Here is a 12113-nt window from a genome sequence, read left to right on the forward strand (position 1 = left end):
TCTTATTTATGATGATTCATTTGAAATTTTGAGTGCATTATTTGTTATTGTGAAGGTAGTAAAACTTGATCTCAATTCATTCCCTCCAAAAAATTCATGTCGTCACTTCAAAATTTAATTATCGAATTTCGTTTGAATTTTGCAGCGTATTGTTCTCGTTTACCTGTCATTCAATAAAATCATCAATTTTTATTTAATTTAATGGCTACAGAAGGTAACGAGTAGCCGGTTTACAGAAGCTCAATTAAATATTTGATTGGGATAAACTTTTTAATGCAGAATTAAAGTATCACGTGACTGACTCTACGCGAATCAGACCTGTCTCATTAAATGCGTGATTAACTTAATCTCAATTAAAATATTCTATAAACTGGCCTGAGGTGTTTTTATTTATATATTTTTAACTTTTTAATTGTTGATTGCAAAATTTGGTAAAGGACTCGCAGAAAATGCTTTATTATAATACTTTATTTATATATGTATAAGAATATGCACGATACTATAATTTGTTTAATTAAATATATTCAAGCTAGCTGCATTGTAATATTTCCCCTTATTAACCAAACCTTCACAAAAATGAGTTGATTTATCATGTGCCTCCCATTTCCAAAACGCAGGTTGACACCGATCATGTCACCGCAACGCCTGTCACAGAATTTCGGTTTAGCACATTCGGCATCAACAACCTCACCGCAAACCCCATCGCACTGTCCTTCAAGAACAGCAGGATGAAGCCGAGGCGACGACAATTTCGCCGGGCTTAATGAAAAGGGATGCGTTGTATAGGAAGCTTTTTAATGTTGCTTTCAGTGTAAACACGGTTTTTCCAAATACGCCACGCAAATGTTATGAATGGAAACAGCTGGAAAGGAGTGGCTTTTCGTGCCGGCGAAATACATTTTTCGTCACAGTTTAATAAAATTGATTTGAGTTGTTGGATATTTTTCGGTTTCCATCTTCCACTGGGTTTGTGAGCGTCTGTGGTTGATAAACATCAAATTCTGCCGGGGGTTGCTTCGCGAATATGTGATAAACTACGCTTGGAAAAAGATTGCAGAGGTTTTCCGGGCGGCTCTTTCAGAGGAGCCGTGCAACGATAAAATCGTGTTCGAATCGACAATATTCTAGCATTTATATATGCGTTAGTTGTCAGGGAAAAGCCGCTGAGGGTTCTAATAGAGGTCTACTTTTGAGGTAGCAAACGTTTTGCATTTTTATAGGTCGTGGAGGTAGTGGGTAATTTTTCTCCATGTTGAAAATTTTTACTGGCTTTATAGGTCGGAGATAATAAATTAGGCTTAAGGCATATTGTTATGAGTGGAGTTCAACTGTGTTATTAAAAATGAAATTGCAATCATAACAATGTCTGGTGCAATGCGGATTGTCATTGGTTGTATGTCAAAGGTTTACAGCTTTATTAGAAACTGGGGAATCAAAATGTGCATAAAAAACAATGAGTAGTCTTTTTAAAATAAAACTGTCTTCATGGCTGGTGAAATTAGAATATATTAAATTAAAATAAGATGATTTTTGTTCAATTGACATGACAAAGCTTGTACATGTCACGGGTATTAAAAACATCAAAATTGTAACTTAGTTAAAATATTGACAATTACAGATTTTCACCTTAAAACGTTTACCAGATTTCAGAGCGTTCAGTTTTGCAATTTCCTAGTTATTGTAAAATACAATTTTGATTTTTTTCCCAAAAATTTGGATGTATAGGGTAAGAACTCAACATGAATCCTTAAATTACACATGCAGGTATGCAATTCTAAAAAAATTAAAGAACATGTATTCGGTAAATTGGAAAATGACACTTTTTTAGGGGGGCATAAACGAAAAAACTTTGATTAACAATTGACCATGTTTACGATTACGACAACCTTAAAACGTTTCAAGATTTCAGAGCATTTGGTTTTGCAGTTTCAAATTTAAATTACAAAATGTTGAAACAATTTTGATTTTTTTCCAAAAATTTGGATGTCTGGGGTAAAAACTCAACACGGATTCATAAACCACATGTATTTTCTTTTATAAAATTTAGATAATATTTAGTAATGTAAACTTTCGAGATGACATCCTATTGTTGGTGGTGATGCTTGGCCAAATTTTAGTTAGTTTTACCATCTACACGATATTTCTAATACACACTCATATAAAATTTACAATCAGTTCAGTAGTTTCGGAGATTATCTGTCTAAAAAAATCTGAACAGACGGCAGACAGACTGACGGAAACGGGAGACATATTTTTTTGTACCGCAGAATTCATGAAATGTCGATAAAACCTAAAAGTAGCCAGTCGTCCAATGGGCTCGAATACAATTCTTTCTTAGCTTACGTTCAGTAAGTAAGAAAAACAGTGTAAATAGTTTAGACAAAAATTTCATGCTTAAGAAATCTCGATAAGAAAGCCCAGGCCATTTGTTTCATAATACAATTCATCAATTTATTAATGAAGTTTAAATTTTGATATTTATAACATCAAACAAAACGTTAGTACATACGTCTTGGATATAAGTTCCCTAGAATAGGATATTATGAACAAGTGTTATAAACGCCCCCTTAGTTACGAGTTTAATTAATCACGAACGGAGCGAATGTTTAAAAAAACGAGTGTCTATAGAAGTTTATAAGCCTGTTACATACTATGCTTTTTACGACTTCAAATGAAGACTACAATTATCCAAATTTCGAAAGTACGCTAATATAACATTAACAAAAGTTTTTTTTACAGTTACTGTTCCTGCTACCTCATTAATTTCCGGTGGAGTGTCTTTATTCACATGTATTAAACAATGTCACTATTCGAAACTAACTAGATTTTAGATTGTTTTTAGCCAAGCTGTGTTGAATGAACACGAAAACGGCCGAACGTACTCAAGATGTGTCTAATGAGCCCCAACACATCTTCGGCCCGTGTTTAAAGAGTGTAAAACCACGGCTCATGAAACTGTGATTAAAATATCATTTAGCGTCGTGTATTTACGTACCCTAAACAGTGTTTTAGATAGAGTAGAAAAATTTAAATATCTATGTAGGGCCAGTCGCTAGCTGTGGTTCTTGAGGGGTATTCAGTTCATTTTCAGAATGTAAAATCTCCATTATTAACAGATTTTGAATTTTTTTTTTAACCAAAATCCCTATTATTTATGGAAATTTCGGAACGCTGTTTTCACCACTGTTTTCACTATATAGAACTCTTGAAATTAGACGAGAGACATTGGCCACTTTTTTTGTCAGACGTGAGATACAGTAAAAGCAGCTTGTGGCGAAGTATATCTTTTTTCTGATAAAAAAGTCAACAATGCGTGTCTTGTGATTTCCAGGTGTGCAGAATTTCAAAGAATCACAATAAATGGTTTTCGAGATATTTAACCGGTTTTAAATTTTGGTCCTGGCGAATACCCTTCTGTCTTGTAATAGGATCCAACCAGCAAATAACTACTTTCATGTTTTCATAATTTTTCCAGATCGCTAGATTCCGTCTGTCATTTTGTCGTCTCTGTCGATTTTTATTAAACAGATACTCTCCAACACCACCGGGCTGATTGTTGTCAAATATTATATGTATACCTAGATGGTAAAACACCAACCAAAATTGCTCTAATGATTCCCACCAACAATTTCTTGACGTTCCACAGAATAGTGGATGTTAAATACTATTTAAATTTATTTGTGGTTTATGAATCTAGCTTTAATTTTTTCCCCGGCTTTCAAGTTTTCCAAAAAAAAAAAAAAATCACAGTATAAGAGCAATCGGACCACAATAGATATATTATTTCAAAAGTTTATCGTTCGTGAAAACTAAAAAATATCACATTATTTGATGATTATGTAAGAATTTAAATAAATTATTCACAAAATATTTGTGGCTGATCCAGATTCTACAAACTTTACTTACTCTGTGCTTTAAGAGGCGACAGAATCGGCTTTACATTAAACAATTTATTTATGCAAAGACAGGTGATTTGAATTTGTTGAGATTTACCTAAATTTTCCAGTAATGGAATCGAAAGGAACCCGTCCAACCCTAGCTGATAAAGCTCGTAATTACTAGGATAAATTTATTCGTGAGGGCTTCCCTTTCGATGGAATTAATCAGTTCTTTTGTTAAACTTTCCTCGAAAATAAGGTTGCCGCTACACTTGAGCTTTTCATCCAGGAATACTACGAGTCGCCGTTGTCAGCTTGTATTTTTCAAACAAAATGATAAAAGCGTCCTATTATCAATCATATCCATTTTACTCTCTTGTTCACGTAGTTTCACATTATCGATTTCAGACATTAGGATAAAAAAAGTTTTATCGCGCAGACACGATGTAATCTTCACCACAGCGCCAACCATTAAGCGATCCCTCCAGAAATTCACAAAATGTACTTAAAAAACTGCTTTGAGATCACCGAGTTTATTAAATGTGACTGAGCTGCATTAGAAAAAATCTTGTCGTTAAAAGCATCAAAATTTTAACACCAGTCTTAATCTCGTCGTCAAGTTTCTGCAGTGCAGGAAGTCTTGAAGATTTAATAATTAAACAGCGATCTCAGGAGGTAGTTGCCCTTCGAGCTCACCCTAATCCCCTTGCGCTATACAGACTCAAGTGTTCTTAATAATACAAAACATTGTTGCAGGAGCGGGCCTTTTTGCTATCGTATAGCTATTAATGACTAAATTGCACCATTCAAACCCTATGCTATTTAATTTGTTAAACTATTATTCTCTAAGGACCCGGTGACATTAGTCCGATTGTTCTGTGTGATTTGTTTGTGGCGTTTGTGTCGTCCATTTGATAAAAGAATCCAATTAGAGCACCAAATTGTAGCCAGGAATTTCCTTTATTTAGATCGAATCATTAGCGAATGTAGTTGCGGCATGAGCTTTGTTCATTCAAAATTTAATTAAATGTAAATAAAAAGTGGACTCAAAATTGATTTTGGGAGGTTTTGCAATTTGTTGCTTATTTTTTGTGAATTCCTGTGAGCTAAAACGAAAACTGAATTGTTAAAAATGTTTTGTTGTAGGTTTTCAGTCTAAAATCATTTTTTATACCCTCAAAAAATTTGGTGACGTCTTCTAAAAAATACGAATCAGCAAACTATCGTATGTGTTAAGATGAGATATTACTTAAGTCTCTGTACCGGTTATTTTAGAAGTGATAACTTGATGAATTTTTGAATTGAATACCCGATATTTTTTGATATTCCAGACCACTTGGTTTTAGGTTTTGCTCGTTCTCAAATATACACAACTTCCTTTGCAGCATTTACTTAAATAAATATTTTAAGAGAAAATGTTTCAAAGGTAAATCTTTATTTTGATGGTTTCATAACGTTCAGCCTTCCGTCATGATATAGTTACATTTGAATGGAAGCTTTCTACGACCCTTTAACCAATCTACTCCACTCAATCGTATAGAATTTGATTTGAATAAGATTAGTTTAAATGCATTATTCCTTGTGTTGCAGTCAACAAGGGAGATTTAACGTAAAGCGGATAGTGAGAAAGGCACATCGGGCGGTCGTAGACGAGCATAATGCAAAGCAAACCCTGTAATGTATGTAAGTTCCTGAAAGATTCAACACATCCTATCAAACTCATAACAAGTAAAAGTACTCCCGGGATGAACTATGTTTCCTTATCACGTTGTTTCCGCCAGCTGGAAAGTAAATCTTTTCGTTAAATAAGAGCAATATTTATCCAGACTGTAGAACGACGACATTACGAGTGTAGATAAACAAAACAACCGACAAGAAAATAATAGTTTCGTATAGGCCCCAAAGACGGATGAATTCGAACGCATAGAACAAATATTTCAGATGGCTTTATCGGATTAGGTCGTCGGATTTCTTCGACGCCACCCTTGGAGGATTGATATCGCTCGTTGTCGTTTCACATGCAAATGTTTCAGGATCGTGGCCTTTTTGCAGGTAATTCGGAACAAGCCTGACACGAAGTTTGTTTCGTATTCTCGGAGCCACCTGACCCGAGAATTTACTTTTAGCACTATACATGGATCTCGGGGAAGCGTGTTCCTTTATTTCCGACTCGCCATAGGCAGTGTTGTACGGTACCTTTCCGCCTATGTTCCAAACTTAATTAGTTTGAGACTATACGTTTTAAGTTTTTGAAAGCTGTATAAAGCGCAATTTACATGTAGATTGTGAACAAACAGAAACAGCCTGCGCTTGTCTTTTTCGCCGAACCATTTCTGTGTGTAAGTACATAGCGGACGCACGTTGTAACATGATTACTTAGAAGCGCAAATGTTTGCACTGCATGGAAATGTTAACTCAGATTACAGCACGAAATAATATTTGGTTATTACAGTTAAAAGTATTCATTCTTTTTTGGTCGCGCTAGTTGTTGTGTAAGTTTCCCTAGCTGAGTTTCTTCACTAAACGGAAGTGAAAAACCAAAAAAAAAAAAAATATATATTAAGAGAGAATATATTTACTGAAAATTTATACACATAATAATATGAATTACGTTCAGTACACTGACATGTATGTATATTACGTTCTGAGACTATGGTATCGGAAAAGTTTTCCCCTTGTTTGAAGTGTTTAGGTTAAGAAATAAAAAGTTGGTAGATTACAGACGCTTGGAGGTTTATTTTCTTTGTTATCACACACATAAAGAGACGAATGAACCTCAAAATGTCGACAATCAAGCAAGTTTTATTTTCCTAGTCGTATTTTGTGTTTTCTTATTGCACGAATTTGAGACGTAAGGCCTGCGTTTTTTATCATAATGAGTTCCTTCAACGTCAGTAATGGAATAGATAACAATAAATCGAAAGGAAACAAACGAAACGAAAAAATAAATTAACTCAAATAATGAATATGACAATTATTAATTTTACCACAGAGGGATCGGATAATTTTAACTTTCTGTGGTTGTTGGTAACAAAAATCAACGATGGCACGAGTAAATTTGTTGTTATGTTAAATTTTAAGCTTTCAAAAAAGTTCGTATTTTTGTGGTATGTATTTTTTTTTAAATAGTTTTGCTATAAATTTCTCTGTCTTTTCAAAAGCAATTGGTAACACAAGTGTAGTATAGATTGTATAGCAAGTTTTATAAAGGCGAATTTGTTTAAAAAACGAATGTCTAGAGAGGTTTACTAGGCTCTTTCTACGACTTAAAATTAAAACCGTAATTATAGAAACTCTGTGAATTTATTACTCTACAAAATATAAAATACACATAATTCTCATAAAATTTATTAATTAATGATTGTAAAAGATCAAACACACCATTAGGCAATTTAACCTTCAATGACTCTGGTACTGTGCCACCCCTTATGTCAGGGAAAATCGGGCCCACAATCTGTCAAAATCGTTTTGCTTTGGTCGGCAGCAAATTAGTCATTGCCCCTGCATGTTAAAGCTAATCCAACAGAGATCAAAACGAGCTGTCAGTTTGACAAAAAGCAGCCTTGACCGAAAATAGCCCGTGGATTAGGTGGCAGTTTAGTCACGGGTCGTGACGGTATTTAAAACCTAAAATTCGGCCAAAGTAAGATTTCTAGCTAAAATTTGATGGTTTCCTTGGCATTTTCGGGTCCGTTAGGTGCCGGAAACACCAGAAAACACAAGAAAAAGTTTGAAAACTAACATTTCTGTAGTTTTTAATGAATTTCTTAAATCTACAAACACTAGAATGTGGAAAATATACTCAAACGTCTCTTTTTCGCAAAATAAAAATAAAACTTAACCAAAATAAGATTTCTAGCTAAAGTTTGATTGCTTTCTTGATATTTTCGGGCCCTACGATGTTGGAAAGACCAGAAAACACAAAAAAAAGTTTGAAAACTAACATTTCTGAAGTTTTTTTTAGAAATATCTTGAATCTATAAATTCTAGCATATGGAAAATATACCCACTCGTCCCCTTTTCGCAAAATACTTAAGTGGATTCTGCGTGTCACAAGTGCGTCAGGACGATCAAAATCGTCAAACCAAGTCGAAATATACTTCAGAAGTTATAAAAGTCAACCAACATAAGATTTATAGCTAAAATTTTATGGTTTTCTTAGTATTTTCGAGTCCTGCCATGTCGGAAACACCAGAGAACACAAGAAAAAGTTTGAAAACTAACATTTCTGAAGTTTTATTACGAATTTCTTGAATCTACAAACACTAGAATGTGGAAAATATACTCAAACGTCTCCTTTTCGCAAAATAAAAATAAAAATCAACCAAAATAAAATTTCTAGCTAGGATTTGATTGCTTTCTTGATATTTTCGGGTCCTACGATGTCGGAAAGACCAGCAAACACAAAAAATGTTTGAAAACTAACATTTCCGAAGTTTTTTTTAGGAATACAGTGGTGTCGTGATAGTCCGAATCAATGTTAATCCGAATGTTCCCATAATCCGGATCAAATTATTTTCTCACAATGTATTTTATAATTCGGATTTATCTGAATTTAGTAATCCGAATTCACAGAATTACATATAAGTGGTTCCAGACAAAACATTTTTTTTGTTGTGTACGGATTTAATAACGTCCGAGGTGGTCATTCCGTCTTTTAACATTAGAAATGGCACCTCGCAAACGAAACCGCAAGAAAGATTTGGTACTAAAGTATGGTGTGGAAACTTCCATGATAAGTGACATTAAAAAAAAATAAGGACAAAATTAACAGGTAAGTAATATTGGAAATCTCGAAGTAAATGTCAGCGATGTTATTGACTGGCTCGACGGTGATGCGAAAGAGACTGAGGCTAAGGAAGAATCTGAAGACAACGAAGACTAAGAAGATGCAGTACCAAGTACCAAATCGGTAAAAATTAAAAAGGAAGATGCCATTGAAGCTCTTAATCTTGCCAAACAGTGGCCAGCAGAAAATAATGTACCTATCGTTGAAAAATAAAATGACTCCAAAAATTAAAAGAAGAAGCTTATATAAACCAGCAACATGCTGTTCACCAAACAAAAATTACAATTTTTTTAAAATCTAATGCAATATAATAATTTACTACGTACACTGTAATCAATAAATCTTTTTTTTTCACATTATTACCGTGTTTTTTTATACTTAGTAATTCGAATTATTTAATAATTCGGATCGGGTCGGTTTTAATTGATCCGAATTATCGCGACACCACTGTATCTTGAATCTATAAATCCTAGAATGTGAAAAATATACCCAATCGTCTCCTTTTCGCAAAATAAGTGGATTCTGCGTTTCAGAAGTGCGTCAGGACGATCAAAATCGTCAAACCAAGTCGAAATATATTTCAGAAGTCATAAAATTCAACCAACATAAGATTTTTAGTTAAAATTTGATAGTTTCCATGGTATTTTCGAGCCCGCAGGGTGTCGGTAACACTAGTACATACAAGAAAAAGCTTGAAAAGTGAATTTCTAAAATTTTTTAACGAATTTCGATTATAAAATGCTTAGATTAACTTAAAATTTGGAAAATACTGTTACGAAATAAACCCATTCGCCGTCCCAGTACGACGCTTATGGGTCTTCTAGTATGTATGTGTTTCTCTAGTATGTAGTATGACTCATCGGGCGGTCGACGCGGCGTTCGCTAAAGAAAGGCCTGGAAGCGGAAGTCGCGATGGATTCGAGAAAGACCTCCATCGCAGAAGTATGGGTTTAAATAGAGGCCACCTTCGGGGACGATTATTATTCAGCTTGTTGAGTCAAGAGAATTATTTTATAATCACTCTAATAGTTAGTCGTGTAAATTCGAATTAGTAAGAAATAAATTGTTGAGTTTAATCCACGCCGATTTTAATACCCGTTCAACGTAACAATACTTATGAATTTGTTGCAAAACGATGTATCTTCATTACTGGATTGGATATGTGTGGAGAAAATCAGATATTTGGTATATATAATTTTGCTGAAATTTTTCATCATGTATATTTAAAAATCAATGTCTCTATTGTTGATCAAAATTTCGTAGCACAGTTTTCACAACTCTGTAAATTACCCGGGTAATATTGGCGTTTTTTTTTTGTCGGAAATAAGTTACTTTAAAAGGAAGCTTGTGTCGAAGAAGCTGCTTTTACTGTAACTCATTTTCAAAAAAATAAATCGACAACGTTTTCCACTTAATGTTTAGAGCTTTTAAGCTGAAAACAGTGGTGTAAACCGCGTTTCGAAATTTTCGTAAATAATTAAGATATTGAGTTTTAAAAGTACGTAATGAAAAATGTCACCAAACCTTTAAAGAGAATAAAGGTAGTAAACTGTTTTTTTTTTAAACTCATAATATGTTATCTATAATGACTTGTGAACAATTTATATTTAAAATTTCATAACAATAAATGTGTTAGGAACGGAGATATTACATTCTAAAAATGTAATGAGAACTCCGCAAGTGAAAAAGGGACTCGCCTTAAGAACTTCGGGTCGTGATTTTTTCAGCAGCGATTTCCAAGTGAAATTTGACAGACAATTGTCTGTCAAAAAAAGTATAATTAGACTAGTATTTTATCAACTTAACGTACCTTTTACTTCCTGGGCGTAAACTAAGTTTTTTATAATTACGCAATTATTTTGTTGTGTACGATAAAATGAACTCACACTGATTTGTAAAATACTATATAGTCTAGTATTCTGGCAAATTTTGCTTGAAAATACCTGCTAGAAGACCTAAAGTTTTAGCACGTTAATCCCGATGGTCAGCGTTGAAAAAAGCAGTGTATAATCAAGTATACCACACATTTTATTTAAATTTGAGCACATCATAATATAACATAAAAATATCTGATTTTTTATTTTTTCTACACCAGTTAAGCAATGCATCATTTTGCTTTTAATTCATATATAAATATAAACATATAAAGATTTGGTAATCGTCGCCCAAAAAGTCTATGTTCCCATGAATATTTGCCACCAGGATCATTTATATATGCTGAAGATAATAGTTGGTCAAATGTAGACCCCTGAGCAATTCATTTAGGTACACATCCATCATCTGACACACAGATGTTCAATTTGACTTGTGGTGTTCTAGCACGTAATTAACTTTTGAACCAGCTGAAAAGTGAGCAGAATACATATTTAACTATTTCGTTGAACGTTTGACTAAAATCCATATACAGAGCATACACCTCCACGCCTTCGCTCCTGCCTCAAGCCTCAATAATATTGTCACTAGAGGAAAGTAAATTAGTACAACGTATTTGCTGTTTAGAAGATAAACAACTTTAAAAAGCAACAAAAAATAGATGGAAACAATTGATTCAAGAAGTTTAGTTGGTGTTGATATTGATACTTGACGATGATTGTGAATTGAATATTTACTACCAGGCTTATGGATTAGTACAACATGAGCCTCAACAGAAGGATTTTGGTGTTGAAAAGATTAAAAATCATTTTCGAAGTTTCAGCCAGTGAAACGGCAACCACGTTAATTATAATAAATGCCCATTAGACAAGGGAGGGATATAGTGGGGGCAACCGTAGGTAGGATATAGATTAGGAAGTTGAAACGTGCCTACAACTTGTTGATATTTTTGGTGTCGTGGAAATAGTCTCAGTGCACTAAGTAGGGGTCTACCTTTTCTTACTTTTTAAAATGTTATAGATTTCGAATATTCACGATTTAAGTAGAGAGACGTAACTGATGTATACATAACTAATCTCATGTAAAACTTATTAAATAAACTTTTTTGCTATGTCAAACTCACCTAAAAAACCACCACCTGTCTACTTGTGATGTGGATATTTAATAACCATGAGCAGCTTTCTGGATGATTTGAGAACTTGTTTGTAGAACTTACGAAGTTTATTAAACCAATATTAATAACATCGCAGTAAAAGTTTCAAACTCGACCCCTTAATCATCCGGCGAAATAATTTTTTCACAAATAATTTCGCTCTACTTCTAGCTCTGAATGGAGAGCGACCTTAATTAATTTTGACCAATAAAAGTTGTTTTCATTCGACAGATTTTTTGTTATAGATTCTGCTATAGTTAATCGAATCTTATTGTCCGGATATCTTCACGCAATCTAATCAATCATTTTACGAAGTTTCCTATATCTGGTACCAAGCCATTAAGGGCTTTCAAGAGCTTTTGTTTGCGAAACTTGATGCTTGATGAAGTATCTACAGACATGTCGGTTGCAGCTGTGATTA

At 33.8% G+C, this 12113-nt stretch overlaps 2 protein-coding genes across 2 annotated transcripts in view; one reads left to right on the plus strand and one right to left on the minus strand.

The window, feature by feature from the left end:
• Positions 1-4290, minus strand: part of LOC135120517 (uncharacterized) — a 47533-nt gene extending 43243 nt beyond the window's left edge. The window contains exons 1-4 of the mRNA XM_064044834.1: positions 4251-4290; positions 4060-4172; positions 1039-1124; positions 562-759 (exon numbers count right to left, since the gene is read on the minus strand). Coding sequence (XP_063900904.1) covers positions 562-759; positions 1039-1124; positions 4060-4172; positions 4251-4290 — 437 coding nt within the window. The remainder of the gene's footprint in view (positions 1-561; positions 760-1038; positions 1125-4059; positions 4173-4250) is intronic.
• The window catches only part of LOC135122697 (midasin), a 176799-nt gene that overhangs the window by 59826 nt on the left and 104860 nt on the right, over positions 1-12113 (plus strand). The gene's annotated exons all lie outside the window — the stretch shown is intronic.

The sequence above is a fragment of the Zophobas morio genome, unplaced genomic scaffold, assembly GCF_036711695.1.
Source record: "Zophobas morio isolate AGI-343-1 ecotype UQ-CSIRO unplaced genomic scaffold, CSIRO_AGI_Zmor_V1 ptg000005l, whole genome shotgun sequence".
Classification (NCBI taxonomy): Eukaryota; Metazoa; Arthropoda; class Insecta; order Coleoptera; family Tenebrionidae; genus Zophobas; species Zophobas morio.